General features: G+C 40.8%; 1 protein-coding gene across 1 annotated transcript; it reads left to right on the top strand.

Annotated features, from left to right (window-relative positions):
* Window positions 1-12,577: 12,577 nt before the first annotated feature.
* LOC121995150 lies at window positions 12,578-13,477 on the top strand. The gene is made up of 2 exons (XM_042548968.1): window positions 12,578-13,185; window positions 13,282-13,477. The coding sequence occupies exons 1-2, from the start codon at window positions 12,578-12,580 to the stop codon at window positions 13,475-13,477; spliced, it is 804 nt and encodes a 267-aa protein (XP_042404902.1).
* Window positions 13,478-20,538: the final 7,061 nt, after the last annotated feature.

Below are 20,538 nucleotides of genomic sequence, written 5' to 3'. Positions count from 1 at the left end.
TTAACTCCTCTTTTGTTAAGCAACATTGGAGAGTGCAGGTCGTCTTGGCATTGTCTTTGTAACGACCTAAATTTTCTCAATTAGAGTCCTAAAAGTAATTTAAAAATATTTAAAAATGCTATAGAAATATTCTAGGGATTTTTAGAAATTTTTAGAGTATTTATATGTAATTTTTGGAGGTCGTTTGGTATTTTTACTAAATGAAGAAAATTTCGACAAAAAAATGTCCAAGCCGAGAATTGAACCCATGACCTTTGACTCGGTCAAAAGCCCGGTTGACCAGGTGTGCAAACAGATTTTTCTGTTTAGAAAAGGTAGCGAATTTATTTAAGATAGTTAACAGAATATTATAAAAGGGATAAGTTGATGCTGGATTTGTTTGTTTAGAAAAAGTAGCAAATTTATTTAAGATAATTAACAGAATATTGGATTATAAAAGGGATAAGTTGATGTTGGATTTGTTTGTTTAGAAAAAGTAGCAAATTTATTTAAGATAATTAACAGAATATTGGATTATAAAAGGGATAAGTTGATGTTGGATTTGTTTGTTTAGAAAAAGTAGCAAATTTATTTAAGATAATTAACAGAATATTAGATTATAAAAGGAGATAAGTTGATGCTATGTTTTCCGGTGACTTAAACCATTCTCTCCTTCTCTTCTGTGTACGATGGCGGAGCTCGGGTAGAAAATGAAAGGGAGTTAGGGTATCATCTCCGGCGGCCGGCCAAGGTCCTAGATGCCCTTTTTGTTCGGTTGTGAGTCCAAGAATCAAGGTAAGTGCTTCTCACCTGCAGTAGGAGTAGTTTCAGACCTTTGTTCTTCTTGAATTCGAAGCATGAGAAGCGCTTATAGTGCAGAATTTTAATTATGCATATAGTGCAGATTTTAATTAAATTTATAGTGCAGATTTTTATGTAGGCTTATAGTGCAGATTTTAATTAAGCTCATAGTGCAGATTTTGATTTAGGCTTATAGTGCAGATTTTAATTAAGCCTATAGTGCAGATCTTAATTAAGCTCATAGTGCAGATTTTTATTTAGGCTTATAGTGCAGATTTTAATTAAGCCTATAGTGCAGATTTTAATTAAGCTTATAGTGCAGATTTTTATTTAAGCTTATAGTGCAGATTTTAATTAAGCCTATAGTGCAGATTTTAATTAAGCTTATAACTGCAGATTTTTATGTAAGCTTATAATGCAGATTTTAATTAAGTATTGCAGTGTAGATTTTTCATTAAGCATTTCAATTACAAATTTTGAGTTCCCTATCAGTATTTTGAGTTTAAGAAAAGTATAAGAAAGATAAAGAAAAGAAAGAAAAAGGCCAAGGCCTTAAGTAGATCCCAAAGTCAAGACTTTAGGGAATTTGGCACACAAAGTGCTAAAGAAAATGCCGAGACATTATATATTAGAAGTATTAAAAGATAACAAGTATTTTACTTTCATCAGTGGCACTGTACTGGACTCTCTGTCCTTGGGCTGGGCTCCCATAGTCGTCCCTAGGTTTAGATAACCTAGTAGTAACGGCTCGGCCGACGGTCGACGGTCGACGACCATAGGGTCGCCAAATGGGCCGCCGAATGGGCCGCCGAATGGGTCGGGTCGTTACTGTAAGACCGATGCGGCCGGCTAGAAGGGGGGGTTGAATAGCCCTGAGTAAAACACAACCCTTTCTCAGACAATTAAGCTAACACTTGAAAAAAATAGATTAATCAGAAAGTAAAGCATAAAAACGAGGCACCGGTTTTGACTTGGTTACAACCGGGGAGGTTGTTAATCCAAGGAAGATTGTTGTACTAAAAACTCCTTCAGGCGGAGAAGCCTCGTTTACAGCAGTGTAGGCACAAAAAGAAAGAAGCTAATCAAAGAAATGGAAGCACACAAGTGTTGTTTACAATTTCTGAACTGATTTAAAGCTTCTGGACCAAGGCTGTATTTATAGCCTTGGTCGGGGCGCCTGGAAAGGTTCCGGGCGCCCTGGGGGGGATAAAATTTATCCCCCAACGTTCAGATCGAGATAATTCTCGATCTGGTCAACATTACTGTTCCGGGCGCCCGGAAGGGTTCCGGGCGCCCCGGATGGGTCCGGGCGCCCCGGTCAGTTCCGGGCGCCCCGGACCCCGAAAGTCAACATAGTTGACTTTTTCATCCGGGACCGCTTCTCTGGTTCAGTCCCGCTTCGGTACGGTTCTTCCGCTCCGGATCCGCTCGTTTGGGTGATCTCTGCCTTCCGGAAAAGGGCTCACCCGAACCCAACTTCCGGTCTTCTCGAGCGTGCTTCCCTCCGGCTTCTCGTCCCTCGGAATTGCCGCGTGTTTCCTTCTCGTCCGCCAGCGTACTCATCCGCAGTCTTCGTCCCTCGGTCGTCGACCTTCTCGCTAGCTGCGTCTCTTGCTCCCCGAGCAATCTTCCGCTCCGGCTTTCGTCCCTCGGAACCACCGCACGCTTCCTTCTCGTCCGCCGGTGTACTCTTCCGCAGCACCTCGTCCCTCGGACGCCGTCCTTCTCGCTAGCTGCGTCTTCCACTCGAGTACTGTGTTCCTAAGCTCCTGCACACTTAGACACAAGGTTAAATACAGACCTAACTTAACTTGTTGATCACACCAAAACAACCTTGGGGTTCAAACAATCTCCCCCTTTTTGGTGTGATCAACCCAAGTTAAGCTAGGGTTAAAATATACATAAAATTGAATTAAGTAAATTAACTTAAATTGCAATTTAAGTGCAAAAAGATAGAAAAAAAAATTAAATTCTATCTACCTCCCCCTAGACTTATACTTTCCCTTCTCCCCCTTTGATAAAAAAAAATGGGGTTCCAAGAAAAATAATCTAAGGGTTAAAGACTTAGAAAAAATATTTAAAAAAATCTAAGTTTTTTAGAAAATTTTTCTAAGTAATTAAAGCTGAGATTTCTAGTTTCAAAAAAAATTCTTAACTTAGGAAAAAATAATTTTTGAGAATATTTCTAAAAAAAAATTCTAAGTAGGTAAATTGAAATAAAATGTTTTGAATAACCTTTTTCAAGCACTAATTAATTCTTGTATTAATGCTTCATTAGTAAGTTAATTAAACATTTGTTTCAATATTTTGGCTTCCAGGTCGTGGCGAGGCACTAGGCCTTCTTGGTTATTGGAGCAACAACCACTTCCTTAGACAAAGCCTCATAAAGAAATTCTTTATTTAATTTTCTCACTTAAAGCGCTAATTTTACTTTTAAAATTAATTTAAGCATGATTTAGGAACCCAATATAGGTTCCAACCTACTGGATTAACTAAAAAGTTTTTAGGGACATATTTTCTAGAGATATTTTTAATTTGTCCCTGGTGATATCTATAATACCAATTCAAATTATTGAACCTTCTAAAATTGGTTTTAGATGAGCAAGCAGAGTTTTTCAAATTTTCTACTTGAAGAATTAAATTTTGAATTTCTAATTTTAATTTTTCATTTTCTAAATTTGATTTATCTAACATTTCTAACGGACAAGATGTAGCTAATATTGCTTTTAAATCTTTATTTTCATTTTCTAATTTGCAGCAATCTTTTGTTAAAATTTTAACGAATTTAAACATTTTATTTGGAGGAAGAGATCGTACCTCACTTACCTTGTCGATCTCGTTGTCGGTTTCTCCCCCTGAACTGCTGCTCTCTTCGGACGTGGCTCCCCCTTCATTGATGCTTTCGATGCTCATTTCGGAAGAGCTTGATTCGCAGTCGTCGTCTTGATGACTCGCCATTAATGCGAGCCCGGAGAACTCCTTGACTTCTGATTCCGACGACGTATCGTCCCACGTCGCTTTTAGGGCCTTGCGATTTTGGATAGGCTTCTTACCCTTGTCCTTCCCGTTGTTCTTCAGTTTAGGGCAATTGTCCTTGACGTGCCCTTCTTCATCGCAATGGTAGCAGCGGATGGTTCTTTTCTTTCTCCCCTGCGGATGGTTAGATTTCCTAGATTTACAAATCTTTTAAATCGTCTTACCATCATTACCATTTCCTCGTCGTCGAGAGAAGATTCTGACTCAGGTTCGTCTCTCGAAGCTTTAAGGGCGACATTATTCTTGGGCTCCTTCGGACCTGCACATCTTGACTCATGCACTTCAAAAGTTGAAAAGAATTCGTCTAATGAAATTTTTTCTAGATTTTTTGAAATGTAAAAGGCATCTACTAGTGATGCCCATTTTGAGTTTCTAGGAAAGGAATTTAGGGCATACCTTAGCGAATCTCGGTTACTTACCTCTTCTCCGAGATTCGTAAGTCTGGTGATGAGTTCCTGAATCCTCGAGTGTAGATGTGCAATTGTTTCACCTTCTTCAAATCGGAGGTTTGTAAGCTGGTTACGAAGTAAATCCCGTCTTGCAAGTTTGGCTTCGGATGTTCCTTCGTGTAACTCAAGGAATTTATCCCAAAGATCCTTTGCCGAGTTGTAGGTACCGACTCGATTGACTTCTTGTGTTGGAAGTACACTTAGCAGATGAAATTCTGCTTTCTTGTTTGCAACGTGGTCAGCCTGCTCCTTCTTTGACCATTGATTTCTTGCTTTGCCCTCTGGTGCTTCATAGCCAAATTCCATTGTTAGTAATAAATCATAATCTGTTTCAAGAAATACCTCCATTCGCTTTTTCCAGCTAGCGAAGTCCCCTTCGAATTTTGGTGCGTGGATATTGGATCCGGCCATCTTGTTGCTTCGTTCGGCGGTTAGTCCTCCTGAAGCGCCTCGGCTCTGATACCACTTGTAAGACCGATGCGGCCGGCGGGGGTTGAATAGCCCTGAGTAAAACACAACCCTTTCTCGGACAATTAAGCTAACACTTGAAAAAAATAGATTAATCAGAAAGTAAAGCATAAAAACGAGGCACCGGTTTTGACTTGGTTACAACCGGGGAGGTTGTTAATCCAAGGAAGATTGTTGCACTAAAAACTCCTTCAGGCGGAGAAGCCTCGTTTACAGCAGTGTAGGCACAAAAAGAAAGAAGCTAATCAAAGAAATGGAAGCACACAAGTGTTGTTTACAATTTCTGAACTGATTTAAAGCTTCTGGACCAAGGCTGTATTTATAGCCTTGGTCGGGGCGCCTGGAAAGGTTCCGGGCGCCCTGGGGGGGATAAAATTTATCCCCCAACGTTCAGATCGAGATAATTCTCGATCTGGTCAACATTACTGTTCCGGGCGCCCGGAAGGGTTCCGGGCGCCCCGGATGGGTCCGGGCGCCCCGGTCAGTTCCGGGCGCCCCGGACCCCGAAAGTCAACATAGTTGACTTTTTCATCCGGGACCGCTTCTCTGGTTCAGTCCCGCTTCGGTCCGGTTCTTCCGCTCCGGATCCGCTCGTTTGGGTGATCTCTGCCTTCCGGAAAAGGGCTCACCCGAACCCAACTTCCGGTCTTCTCGAGCGTGCTTCCCTCCGGCTTCTCGTCCCTCGGAATTGCCGCGTGTTTCCTTCTCGTCCGCCAGCGTACTCATCCGCAGTCTTCGTCCCTCGGTCGTCGACCTTCTCGCTAGCTGCGTCTCTTGCTCCCCGAGCAATCTTCCGCTCCGGCTTTCGTCCCTCGGAACCACCGCGCGCTTCCTTCTCGTCCGCCGGTGTACTCTTCCGCAGCGCCTCGTCCCTCGGACGCACAGCGTGCCGTCCTTCTCGCTAGCTGCGTCTTCCACTCGAGTACCTGTGTTCCTAAGCTCCTGCACACTTAGACACAAGGTTAAATACACAGGACCTAACTTAACTTGTTGATCACACCAAAACAACCTTGGGGTTCAAACAATCTCCCCCTTTTTGGTGTGATCAACCCAAGTTAAGCTAGGGTTAAAATATACATAAAATTGAATTAAGTAAATTAACTTAAATTGCAATTTAAGTGCAAAAAGATAGAAAAAAAAATTAAATTCTATCTACCTCCCCCTAGACTTATACTTTCCCTTCTCCCCCTTTGATAAAAAAAAATGGGGTTCCAAGAAAAATAATCTAAGGGTTAAAGACTTAGAAAAAATATTTAAAAAAATCTAAGTTTTTTAGAAAATTTTTCTAAGTAATTAAAGCTGAGATTTCTAGTTTCAAAAAAAATTCTTAACTTAGGAAAAAAATAATTTTTGAGAATATTTCAAAAAAAATTCTAAGTAGGTAAATTGAAATAAAATGTTTTGAATAACCTTTTTCAAGTACTAATTAATTCTTGTATTAATGCTTCATTAGTAAGTTAATTAAACATTTGTTTCAATATTTTGGCTTCCAGGTCGTGGCGAGGCACTAGGCCTTCTTGGTTATTGGAGCAACAACCACTTCCTTAGACAAAGCCTCATAAAGAAATTCTTTATTTAATTTTCTCACTTAAAGCGCTAATTTTACTTTTAAAATTAATTTAAGCATGATTTAGGAACCCAATATAGGTTCCAACCTACTGGATTAACTAAAAAGTTTTTAGGGACATATTTTCTAGAGATATTTTTAATTTGTCCCTGGTGATATCTATAATACCAATTCAAATTATTGAACCTTCTAAAATTGGTTTTAGATGAGCAAGCAGAGTTTTTCAAATTTTCTACTTGAAGAATTAAATTTTGAATTTCTAATTTTAATTTTTCATTTTCTAAATTTGATTTATCTAACATTTCTAACGGACAAGATGTAGCTAATATTGCTTTTAAATCTTTATTTTCATTTTCTAATTTGCAGCAATCTTTTGTTAAAATTTTAACGAATTTAAACATTTTATTTGGAGGAAGAGATCGTACCTCACTTACCTTGTCGATCTCGTTGTCGGTTTCTCCCCCTGAACTGCTGCTCTCTTCGGACGTGGCTCCCCTTCATTGATGCTTTCGATGCTCATTTCGGAAGAGCTTGATTCGCAATCGTCGTCTTGATGACTCGCCATTAATGCGAGCCCGAAGAACTCCTTGACTTCGATTCCGACGACGTATCGTCCCACGTCGCTTTTAGGGCCTTGCGATTTTGGATAGGCTTCTTACCCTTGTCCTTCCCGTTGTTCTTCAGTTTAGGGCAATTGTCCTTGACGTGCCCTTCTTCATCGCAATGGTAGCAGCGGATGGTTCTTTTCTTTCTCCCCTGCGGATGGTTAGATTTCCTAGATTTACAAATATTTTTAAATCGTCTTACCATCATTACCATTTCCTCGTCGTCGAGAGAAGATTCTGACTCAGGTTCGTCTCTCGAAGCTTTAAGGGCGACATTATTCTTGGGCTCCTTCGGACTTGCACATCTTGACTCATGCACTTCAAAAGTTGAAAAGAATTCGTCTAATGAAATTTTTTCTAGATTTTTTGAAATGTAAAAGGCATCTACTAGTGATGCCCATTTTGAGTTTCTAGGAAAGGAATTTAGGGCATACCTTAGCGAATCTCGGTTACTTACCTCTTCTCCGAGATTCGTAAGTCTGGTGATGAGTTCCTGAATCCTCGAGTGTAGATGTGCAATTGTTTCACCTTCTTCAAATCGGAGGTTTGTAAGCTGGTTACGAAGTAAATCCCGTCTTGCAAGTTTGGCTTCGGATGTTCCTTCGTGTAACTCAAGGAATTTATCCCAAAGATCCTTTGCCGAGTTGTAGGTACCGACTCGATTGACTTCTTGTGTTGGAAGTACACTTAGCAGATGAAATTCTGCTTTCTTGTTTGCAACGTGGTCAGCCTGCTCCTTCTTTGACCATTGATTTCTTGCTTTGCCCTCTGGTGCTTCATAGCCAAATTCCATTGTTAGTAATAAATCATAATCTGTTTCAAGAAATACCTCCATTCGCTTTTTCCAGCTAGCGAAGTCCCCTTCGAATTTTGGTGCGTGGATGTTGGATCCGGCCATCTTGTTGCTTCGTTCGGCGGTTAGTCCTCCTGCTGATACCACTTGTAAGACCGATGCGGCCGGCTAGAAGGGGGGTTGAATAGCCCTGAGTAAAACACAACCCTTTCTCGGACAATTAAGCTAACACTTGAAAAAGAATAGATTAAGCAGAAAATAAAGCATAAAAACGAGGCACCGGTTTTGACTTGGTTACAACCGGGGAGGTTGTTAATCCAAGGAAGATTGTTGCACTAAAAACTCCTTCAGGCGGAGAAGCCTCGTTTACAGCAGTGTAGGCACAAAAAGAAAGAAGCTAATCAAAGAAATGGAAGCACACAAGTGTTGTTTACAATTTCTGAACTGATGTAAAGCTTCTGGACCAAGGCTGTATTTATAGCCTTGGTCGGGGCGCCTGGAAAGGTTCCGGGCGCCCTGGGGGGGATAAAATTTATCCCCCAACGTTCAGATCGAGATAATTCTCGATCTGGTCAACATTACTGTTCCGGGCGCCCGGAAGGGTTCCGGGCGCCCCGGTCAGTTCCGGGCGCCCCGGACCCCGAAAGTCAACACAGTTGACTTTTTCATCCGGGACCGCTTCTCTGGTTCAGTCCCGCTTCGGTCCGGTTCTTCCGCTCCGGATCCGCTCGTTTGGGTGATCTCTGCCTTCCGGAAAAGGGCTCACCCGAACCCAACTTCCGGTCTTCTCGAGCGTGCTTCCCTCCGGCTTCTCGTCCCTCGGAATTGCCGCGTGTTTCCTTCTCGTCCGCCAGCGTACTCATCCGCAGTCTTCGTCCCTCGGTCGTCGACCTTCTCGCTAGCTGCGTCTCTTGCTCCCCGAGCAATCTTCCGCTCCGGCTTTCGTCCCTCGGAACCACCGCGCGCTTCCTTCTCGTCCGCCGGTGTACTCTTCCGCAGCGCCTCGTCCCTCGGACGCACAGCGTGCCGTCCTTCTCGCTAGCTGCGTCTTCCACTCGAGTACCTGTGTTCCTAAGCTCCTGCACACTTAGACACAAGGTTAAATACACAGGACCTAACTTAACTTGTTGATCACACCAAAACAACCTTGGGGTTCCAACAGTTACAAAAGTAAAAGCACAGTTGCCCGGGCCCAAGAGAAGTTGATTACTATTTTGAAGTATTATAAGTATAAGTTTTTGAACAAGTAAAACGAGTTTTACATAAACATAAAGTATTAAAGATTAAGTTAGAACAAATGAAATAAGTTTCATATGGTTCTAAAAATCAGTAAGTTTAGTTCCTTATTCTACCATGTTTATCTAGTAGATGAGTAGTTTTCATGTTTACCTATTAGATGAGCAGCATGATTAACTATTAGAATTACATGAGTAGATTCCTTAACTTTTCTTTGCTATTAGTTTGACATGAGCATTTATGTTTATGCTTTATTTCTTTTTAGAGCATATAGTTTCTAGTTCTTTTCGTATACATGCACATTTGTGATTTTGTGAGTTAGATAGCGCTTACTAAGCAAATTTTGCTTATAGATTGCACTTCCTCTTACTGCAGATACAGGAAAGGAAAATATATAGAAAGGAAGGCGACAAGGAGGTGCGGATGGATGTGTGATGCCTGGACTATAGAAGCCTTGGGATTTAGCATAAGAATTTATTAACAAAGAGTTGAGTAGAATGTATTAGATGAGTCATTTAGTCTTCCGCTGCTAGTTAATTGTATGTTTTGAGTTCTCCGAGAGTTTTAGGAATTTCTATCAACATGTGAACAAGGATAGTTAAGTAAAGTTAGTAGTCCAGTAGCCCTCCGCCCTCACAGACCAGTAGTGAGGAGGGTGGGGTGTTACAGTCTTCTACTTTCTTCATTAAGGTTGTGTCCCAGTTCTCGCATGATACTAGTTTCCTAGCATCGTCAAGTGGGAGTTCGAGGCTCGTTTGGATGATTATTCACATCTCGACTTGCGTCTTGAGGTGATACTCCATTTGACCCTTCCATTAGCCAAAATCTTCGCCGGAGAAGAGGGGTGGGTGTGCTGTGCTGTAACCTTCTTGGTAGGCCATTGATTAAGAACCTCGCACACAAACAATACAATAACAAATGTTAAAAGACTTGGTCTTGGATTAGTAGTGCAAGAGAAAAATAAAAATAATAATTTACTAATTTCAATAGGAAAAATAATAATAATAATATATTAATAAAAAATATAAAAAAAATTATTATTACAATTTTTGAAAATGTGATATTTCGCTAATACAGACCAATGGTAAAAAAATAAAAATGAATTTTTCAGAAACAGTTTTAAAGGGAACAAATGAAAATGCGCAGCTTCGAAGATTGCTTGTAGAATTGTTGTTTGAAGTAGTTGGCTAAGACCCCTTTTTATAGCAGCTTCAAGTCTGATCCATATCCCCTGATCTCCGGGATCAAGCCTTGACTCGACACGGATCGGTCAATCGATCGTCTGGTCCGGTCGACCAAACCTGCTGAACTTGCTTGGCCTTCCATCCAGATGCAACCTCTCTGGATAGCGTCTACGTTCAGTCGATCGATCCCTTTATTCGATTGACCGATCAACCGATGGTCTCTACCTCATCTGATCCGATCAACTCGCTCGACCAGGTCCATGCCTATCTTCGGTTCGGTCGACCGATCCCTCTGGTCAACCCTTTACCGAGAGCTGGATTTTGATCCTTTGTGTAATGGGGTTCGATTGACCAATTAGGTCGTTTAGTTGACCGATCAAGGCTGAGTCCGACCTTGCAGAGCTGTTAGTTTCATGCAAAACAGAGTTAGGCAAATAAAGCAAATAATATTAAGCACTTAAGTTGACAGCCTTTGAACTGTCTAGTTCTGATTTCGGATTTCCTCCGGAAATCCTAGGTTGAACTGACACCTACTGTTCCCTCAACGGGGAACACATCCTCACATACTCATCTCAGGAGAATTTACTTGTTGCCAGATTGATCCTCCAAACCAACTGGACTTTTGCTCAGCTTCCGATCTTCATACTGGACGTCCACTCCATGAGCCACCCAGACTTCCACCCGATTCGCGACACCAAGATTTCAACCTAGAGTTCTCGACTCTAGGATTTTGCTGGAAGCTCTCGACCCTCCAAGACTTTCCGCTTAGGATTACCACCCCCTAGAACCTAGGGTTATCATCCCCTAAGATTTTCCACCTGCCTAACCGCAGCTAGGGCTTTTGCCTAAGAACCCTTAGGACTTTCCTGCAATCTCATTTAAACTTGTTAGGTCACAAATAATCTTAGCTTTGAACTATTTATCATTATCAAAACTCAGATTCGATCGTCGGATGCTTCCCGCATCAACATATATACCTTCTTTTGTTAATCTTTATCAACCTAGATAGTGAAATATTTATGAATAATATTCACAAATAAAATTTAGAAAATATGTTCGTCAATAATTTTTTTTTTTTATCAAATTTACAAATAAATAAAAAAGCTCTCAAAATATACCCATCAATAGGTCTCTTGCTATTCAAATTAACTATAATTATTGCTTTTCCTTATATCATTACCTTGATTTCTCAATCAACATGCATCAAAGTGAGTAATTTAATTAGTTTGTTTAGTCAACGTGTAACTAATTTATTTTCCTTTTCAATTAAAAAATTACGTAAAATAATTATATTTTAATAAAATTAATATATTTGAACAATTGAGCCCTTTAGTTAGGGATTTAACACACCCCTATTCTCCCCTCTTATTATTTATGATATAAAAATTGTCTCTTTTGATAACCACCTTAATTATAAACCCTAAATCTTTGGCAACTGACTCATATTTTTCATATAAAATATTACAACAAAATAACTAAAAATACAACAATTGATTAATGCCTTCATAACATTCCCTATAAAGGGCCCTTTATATATAACTTACATTTAGGTGGACTGTGTAAAATCAGTTGCTATTCTAAATTTTATATTTTTTTGTAAAAGAAAAAACCCTACTTACATCGTATTTCTTTCAATTATCTAAATCTAGATTTATGCTTACAGAAAATGAAAATCTATATTTAAAAAAAATTAATATTTCTTTTTAATCCTTCTTTTTTTTTCTTTTCTATCTTTCTCCAATTAAACTCTCTACTATTAAAAATATAATAATAATAAAAAAAAGAGAGATAAGAAAATAATAAAAAAATAAAGATAATAAAAAGTTTAGGGTAACTGATATAATGTGTAGTGAAAAATGATTATTTAAATTTAATAAAATAGATGTTTTATTTTAAATTTTAAAGATATTATAGAGAAATATAATTAATATGAATACTCTAAATTTTAAAATCCTAAATCCTAAAACTAAAATAAAAGATGTTTGAGATGAAAAATCACATAAATTAAGATTAAGCCATCTCATGCGGCCGCACAATCTGATTGATTTAAACTTGACCGTTGGAACACTATAATCGTAAACATGTATATATATCTATGTCAACTTCGCCATTCAAATAAAATAATGACTTTTTTTAAAAAAAGAAAAATTATTTATTCCGACCTACCACATATTTAAGGAAATTTAAGGAAAGAAGTAAGACAAAGTTTAAACACTTGCCTTAGCATCCTTTTTATAAACTTCCTACTTTACCTTCCACTTAAATGCTCCCCCATGCACATTGACATTTCTTCTCTTCCCCTGTGCTGCGCACTGTAATTTGTCCATGTTAAATTTAATTCCACTGCTCGCCATGCACCAAATGGCCACTCAAACCTAATCTGCCACGTCACCCCCTCCTTAATTCTTGGCTACATATAATTATTCAAAGGTTAACATTCTTCTTCTCGCTTCAGTGCCATGGCCGGATCAAATCTGTCCCCCTTCGGCCTCAAGCTCTTCCACAAGGTAGAGAGGGACTTCTACGGCCGTCTGGTGCAGCAACTCCGGCAGGACAGGGAGCGAATGAAGCTGGTCATGGCGCTGTGGCTCTGGTTCGAGTCGATCGGGCACCACGACTTCATCAGCCGGGTCTCCTCCGTGCACGACGCCAACGTCGTGCTCGGCTTCGTCGCGGAGGCCGAGGCCTGCCTCGGCCGCCTCCTCGTCGGCGACGGAGGGAGGGGTGGGGATGGCGACGATGGGATCCCGCTCACGGCCTCGCTCATGGCCCCCGAGGAGATGGGCCTGCGATTCTTCGACTACCACCGCCAGCACGCCGTGAAGGGCATCCATCATTTCTTCCACAACGTCTGTCAGGTCATACTCGACGACGTCGGCGGCGGCGGCGGCGGCGCGAGCGCGGTGCAAGGTGCGCCGTCGTCCCCGGCGCCGCCGCTGAACCCGATGGCCAAGCCTTGGTCGCCGGATCAGGCCAACCAAACAGCAGAGGACCAGAGGTCCATGTTCATCACGTTCTCGAGGGGGCACCCGATCTCCAGAGAGGACATTGTCGAATTCTTCAGCGCGTAAGCATTAATTTAATTAATTCTTCTCGTGTCGTTTTCAAATTGCGTAAGTATATACAATCATTACGTTAATTTGCGATCGATATGCGCACGCAGGAACTACGGGCCGTGCCTGGAGACGGTGATGATCGAAAAAGCGCAGGCAGGGCAGCTGCCGATGTACGGGCGGTTGGTGTTCCGGAGCGCTTCGATGATCGCGATGGTTTTGAACGGGCAACAGACGGCCAAGTTGTTGATCAAAGGCAAGCATCTATGGGCCAGAATGTACATCCCTCGCCATCCGGTTCCATGATCGATCGATCGATCGAGCATATATATACACAATATATATGGACGAACGATGCGTGCATGCATGGCGAAGTAGTGAAGCTTGCAAATTGGTAAATTTGAAATGATCAACATGTGACACACAGATCCACACATTTTTAATCGAGCATCCAAATTCATGACGACTACTTTTAATTTTATACGATCCATCTTTAAGTTAGCTGAATGTTGGCTTTGAATTAATGTTGATGAACGTTGATACAATCAATGACAAATTGACAAGAGCTTATCAAAAGGTCTGGAAATATAATGCACGGGACACATGTAAAAGGAGCACCCTTAATGCTCCCAGCTCCGGTCCTTCTACATAGGAGACCCGGGGCGGAAAAAAAAAATGTCTAAAATAAGTTTGGGCCCCAACTATTTAATGTCCCAATTACATGTTTAAAAAGATAAAAGTAAAAGACAATATCAAAAGATTCTGAAATATGAATTTGGACTCAACTATTCAAGGCCCCAATTACATGCCTATAATACATAATACTAAAAAAAAAAATTTTGGACCCTCTTAAATAATGGGCCCAGGGCCATCGCCCAGTGCCGCCCTCCTCCAGGGCCGGCCCTGAATGCTCCACTGATCACCTCTTGACAACTGAGGATATGTCAGCAACCCTTTTCTCGGTAGATGATCAAATTTCACACAGCCTTCAGTATCGGGAGGGTGAAGGAGATCGTCCCTCTGGGCGGTACGATGATTAAGATATATGGCATTACCATATTTGATCATGGGAGTAGCGCGTGTGAGCATGCCTTCCTCCATGTCTTATTTACTGTACTAATAACTAGTAGTCACTCGTAATTTATCTTTTCCGTCTGAGTGTGCCAAGTACCAGACTCTCATGCATTCGGTCGAGTTATAAGAAAACATGCTCTTGCCCCAAGTCCCACACTCCCGAACATCTTGCTTGATTATAATTGAGCATGCTCTCGTATCAAGTCCCAGACTCCAGTGCATCTAGCCGGGTTATCAGCAAGTATGCTCTCATACCAAGTCCTAGGCTCCCCAGTATCTAACCAAGCGTTACGAACCACAAGTGCATGACTATGTCGTCAATAATATAAAAGATTGTCGAACCGACAGGAACTGTTGATTAAGTACTAGTTGATTTTGTACAACGAATTCCCTAGACAAACGAAAGGTTGGTGTAAGAGAAAGATTAAGGAGAAGGAGAGAGAGAAGGAATAAGAGATGATTTTGGAAGGGGATGTATGATAGATGTTAGGATTTTGATTTCATTACGATACTAGTTAATATTCCTATGTATTGTTCATCTACCTAACTCCATGCTTACACTCGTGTAGAGATTCTAACTAAAGCCTATCATAACCCCCACATAGATTACTTCAGAAAGTCTACCCAAGTTCAAACGTCATTAAGTAAAGAGGAAATTTAGGAAGTACGGTTAAGAGGGAATCCCTATCACTAGGACCCCTTGGTCATACGTTCCTAGATTACATAATCACTTCCTAATATTAATTTGGAAAAAACTCCTAAAACTCTAATTAAAACCCCTAGTAGAACATTAATCCCTGTTTTAAGGGAATACTATGGAAAGTAAGGGATACCCCCTATCACTAGGTCCCATAATCATACAATTCACGATATCTCCTCTACATTGTGACCAACCCTCTACAGATTAGTCCCTATGTTAAGATCTTTTGACTCTAGAAAGTGCATAAGTATCGATGCCCTCTGTCACTAAGGGCATAATATGTTTAGTTGAATGGGTATCCTCTATCACTAAGGATCCCCCGATTATCAAGTCTAATATTAACCTTAACATAGAGACAAGCCTCTCACATCTACATGTTTATATCATTCACACATTTCGTCAAACAAATAAAATGCATAACACATAGAACAAGTAGTAAACGCATTATTGCATAGGAAAATATCCAAATACAAGTTCATACTGTTGGTGCAGAGAGCACCAGATGATCGAACCTAAGTTTTGATTATAATAAAGGGTCCAAAGTTAAGGTTACTTGTTGTCTAACAAGTGTGATTGAGATTGCAGGAAAGTCCTAAGTATTCTTAGGTAAAAATCCTAGTGGATTCTAGGCAGGTGAAAAATTCTTGGGGGTTATCAGCAAGTATGCTCTCATACCAAGTCCTAGGCTCCCCAGTATCTAACCAAGCGTTACGAACCACAAGTGCATGACTATGTCGTCAATAATATAAAAGATTGTCGAACCGACAGGAACTGTTGATTAAGTACTAGTTGATTTTGTACAACGAATTCCCTAGACAAACGAAAGGTTGGTGTAAGAGAAAGATTAAGGAGAAGGAGAGAGAGAAGGAATAAGAGATGATTTTGGAAGGGGATGTATGATAGATGTTAGGATTTTGATTTCATTACGATACTAGTTAATATTCCTATGTATTGTTCATCTACCTAACTCCATGCTTACACTCGTGTAGAGATTCTAACTAAAGCCTATCATAACCCCCACATAGATTACTTCAGAAAGTCTACCCAAGTTCAAACGTCATTAAGTAAAGAGGAAATTTAGGAAGTACGGTTAAGAGGGAATCCCTATCACTAGGACCCCTTGGTCATACGTTCCTAGATTACATAATCACTTCCTAATATTAATTTGGAAAAAACTCCTAAAACTCTAATTAAAACCCCTAGTAGAACATTAATCCCTGTTTTAAGGGAATACTATGGAAAGTAAGGGATACCCCCTATCACTAGGTCCCATAATCATACAATTCACGATATCTCCTCTACATTGTGACCAACCCTCTACAGATTAGTCCCTATGTTAAGATCTTTTTGTTAGGACCAAAAGTAGCTAGAGGGGGGGGGGGGGTGAATAGCTCGTCGCGTTCGCTCGGTGCTTGGCGTTGCTCGGCGTTGCTCGGCGTTGCTCGTCGTTGCTCGTTTCTTCAAGAATATGCAGCGGAAAATACAGAAACAAATACGACAACGCTAACACGGTTGGTTTACTTGGTATCCACCTCACAAGAGGTGACTAGTCCAAGGATCCACACCACGCACGCACCCTCCACTATGAAAACACTCCTTTTCGGTAACTACCGAGGGCGGAGAAGCCCTACAAGACTCTCAGTACAAGAGGAAAGGAAAGGGAAACAAAATACAAGCGCAAAGCTTACAATGAGTATAAAAACTCTAACCCTAGCTTCTCTTCTTGCCTTTGATCCGCCTCTTGACTTGGAAAGCTTCCAAGATCCTTCAAGAACTGGCGATCTGATCTTTGAGAGCGCTGTGGAGGAGCTGGCGAAGATCTGAGATGAAATCGTGAAGAGATGCCGCAGCCATCACACGCCTGCAGCTATAAACGACGCCAACGGTCGGATCCCGATCGATTCGAATATTCCCAATCGATCGGGGAGGCTTTGGATCGATCCACGGATCGATCCAGAGCGCCTCTGTGCTCTGGAAACGCGCCTGGATCGATCCACGGATCGATCCAGCGCGTATCGCGCGAAGCAGCCGCGTCCCAATCGATCCACTGATCGATTGGGACCTCTGGATCGATCCACGGATCGATCCAGAGGCTCTCTGTTCGCTGGGACAGGTCTGGATCGATCCACTGATCGATCCAGAGCCTGGATCGATCCACTGATCGATCCAGCACTTGATTTTTGTCCAAAACCAAGTCCCAAACCTCCCAAACCAACATCCGGTCAACCTTGACCTGTTGGTATGTCATGCCTAGCATCTAGTCACTCCCTTGACCTGCTAGGACTCCCTTACCAAGTGTCCGGTCAATCCCTTTGACCCACTTGGACTTTTCTCTGTGCCAAGTATCCGGTCAATCCCTTTGACCTACTTGGACTTTTCTTTCATGCCAAGTATCCAGTCAATCCTTTGACCTACTTGGACTTCCCAGCACCAGATGTCCGATCATCCTTGATCCATCTGGATTTTCCCTTGCCTGGCTTCACTCACCAGGACTTTCACCTAGCTTCACTCACTAGGGTTTTCCATCTGCCTAGCTTCACTCACTAGGACTTTCCATCTGCCTAGCTTCACTCACTAGGACTTTCACCTGGCTTCACTCACCAGGATTTCCATCTGCCTAGCTTCACTCACTAGGACTTTCACCTGGCTTCACTCACCAGGATTTCCATCTGCCTAGCTTCACTCACTAGGACTTCCATCTGCCTAGCTTCACTCACTAGGACTTCCTTCTGCCTGGCCTCACTCACCAGGACTTTTCTTCTGCCTGGCTTCACTCACCAGGACTTTTCTACTGCCTAGCTTCACTCACTAGGTCTTTCATTTTGCCTAACATCCCAGTTAGGACTTCCCAGTCAAGTATCCGGTCAACCTTGACCTACTTGACTCTTCTTCAATCAATATCTTATTGTCAAACATCTAAACCCAAACCAAGACTCAGCTTGGTTACCCAGGTCAACCTTGACCTGAGGGATATTGCACCAACAATCTCCCCCTTTTTGATGTTTGACAATACCACAATAACACTTACAATCCCATATGTAAGTTAGGCTAATCCCATAGCCTCCTTCTTCATGCAACTAGGTAATGAAAACATAAATTAAGCTCTTCATTCTCCCCCTAAGAGGGCAAACTCCCTCTAGGTAATGAAAGCCTAACTTACTCCCTTTCATGAGTCCTTTCATTCTCCCCCTATGACCTTCCCATAGGTAATGAAAGCCTAACTTAACCATACATTCTCCCCCTATTGGCACACATCAACCCATCGTTGGACACACATCAACCTATGCTCCAATTCTGGGCACACTTCAACAAATCCATTTGTTGAAGACTCTCCCCCTGAAAAGTTGCTCATCGTTGTTCACAACATCACTCGTTGTGATCAACACGATAATGAAGGTCTCATACCCTTCATTTATCCTTAAGTTCTCCCTCAATGTAGACAACTGCCCAACCTTGAGCAGTATCTACCGCTTGAGTGTCCACTTGAAATAATGAGGATATCCACTCCCCATTTCTCCCCATTTCAAGTTTAAATGCTCAACCTTGAGCAAGTTCACAACAGAAGGTTAACCACCTTCCAAGGTACATGAAAAATAATTTTCATGTCTTTAAAGAGTCCCTCCCCCTAAAGACATGGTGGTAACTTCTGTCATTGCACCAACAATGACTTGGAATCCCTAAACCATTAGGAAACCCAAATTTAGAAGTTTTGAGGTTCAAATATTCAAAATTTGAAACAACCTCAACCTAAACTTCTACTTAGTCTTCGTTAACCAATCCATCCTTGTTTTCAACATGAAAACACCCTTTGTATGTATACAAATGTATTTAAGGGGTTTGGAATGGTTACCTAGACTCAAAGAGGTTCAAAGATGCTGAAATCAAGCCTTCCCAGCCAAAATCAGCAACTTGGATCGATTGGAGTTGGGTTCCAATCGATTGAACCTTTCTGAATCGATCCACTGATCGATTCAGACTCCCTGGATCGATCGGCTGATCGATCCAGCGAGCTTCTGCTCGCGGGAATTACCGTTTGAATCGATCCATGGATCGATTCAGGAACTCCAAACGATCCATGGATCGATCGGAGCTCTGATAGTTGCTGAAATTCTATTTCAGTCAACTTCAGAAACCCCTAGAAAATTCTACAAAAATCTAAAAATTATGAAATTTCGTGTAGACATTATTTAGGGCATACTTAATCATGGAAAAATAGCTTTCTATGAAAATACATCATATTTTCAAAGATTGACACAAACTTGAAAACTTGCAAAAACTTTAGTGTTTTTCTTCAAGTTTGTGTCTAACTATTCAATGGTGATTACTATCAAAAGATAGCCTTCACCAAGGTTTTCCAAAAACATTTTAAAAACATTTTCAAAACCAATATCCCATCACATTCCTTGGGCTTAATGCACATGACTTGTACATTAGCTTTCCCAATGATGGGAAAACACATAACTATGTGTTTTGATGAACCTAAAACTCAAAAGAATGCACTAAATCAACATCTTGAGTTTTGTTCATCATCCTAACATCTCACTTGTATCTAATGTGCACTAAACCACATACAAGTCACCTTATAGTCTTTGTGAGATGTAGATTTTGGTTTTTGCCCTAATCTAGGGATCATGCATATCTATCTAGGCATTTTAGAAATATTAGACATCCACCTAGAATGTCACTTGTCAATAAGTGTCGTTAAATGCCATTCGTCCTTAATTACAAGGAAATTAAACTAATGCATGATAATGTTATGGCATACATCAAAAGAAAATAATTTTCAAAAGAAAGGATCCTATTACTACATGATGTATGAATGTCATGACATGGTATTTTTGGATTTTTCATAATAAAACATGAATGCAAAAATAGACATGATGTCATGGCATATGATGGGCAAACAATCATGGCAAGGTTTAGCATAAATAAAATATACCTAGATTAACTATCTAAGTATCCTTAAAATCTTAGCTAAACTTACGACTTAAACCTAGATTGCCCTAAAGTGCTTCAAGAAAATGCCAAAACCTAAATTGGCATTTCTAATTTCCTTGATTAATGTATGCCAATTGAAAATAAATATGTCCTCAAATGTTGGCATATTTCATTTTTCCACAAGAGTAGCACTTTTAAATTAAGGCTTAGTTTTGCCTTTAATTTCCTAAGAACATACCAAAATCCCAACTTGGTAGTTCTTATGTTTTCTCAAATTTGTGCCACTTTAAAATAAAATCAATACTTCTCCAATTTGGCACATTTTACTCTTTCAAGGAGTAAATAATAATTCCATTTCATTTTCAAAGGTTAACAAAAACCTTGAAAACGCTCCTTGAGTGTCAATTTCCTCAAAGTTGGGTTAACTACCCTTCTAATCGGAGTTGACACTCTCTAACCCATCTATGGGGTAGAGAAGATGCTCCTAGGAACCCAACACCTATTGGTGCTCTTTGGATGCTCTAGGTACTCACTAGGGATAACTTCCCTAGATACCTTCCTAGTGACCTTGTTGGGCTTCTTAGAAGCCTTGGTCACATCTTCTAGGTCAACTCTAGGGATAGCCTCCCTTGTAACCTTGTTCGTGACTTTCTTA

This window comes from Zingiber officinale, chromosome 6A (assembly GCF_018446385.1).
Source record: "Zingiber officinale cultivar Zhangliang chromosome 6A, Zo_v1.1, whole genome shotgun sequence".
Taxonomy (NCBI): domain Eukaryota; kingdom Viridiplantae; phylum Streptophyta; class Magnoliopsida; order Zingiberales; family Zingiberaceae; genus Zingiber; species Zingiber officinale.
Note: the sequence above shows the minus strand (reverse complement) of the source record. Positions and strands in the feature narration are given on the sequence as shown.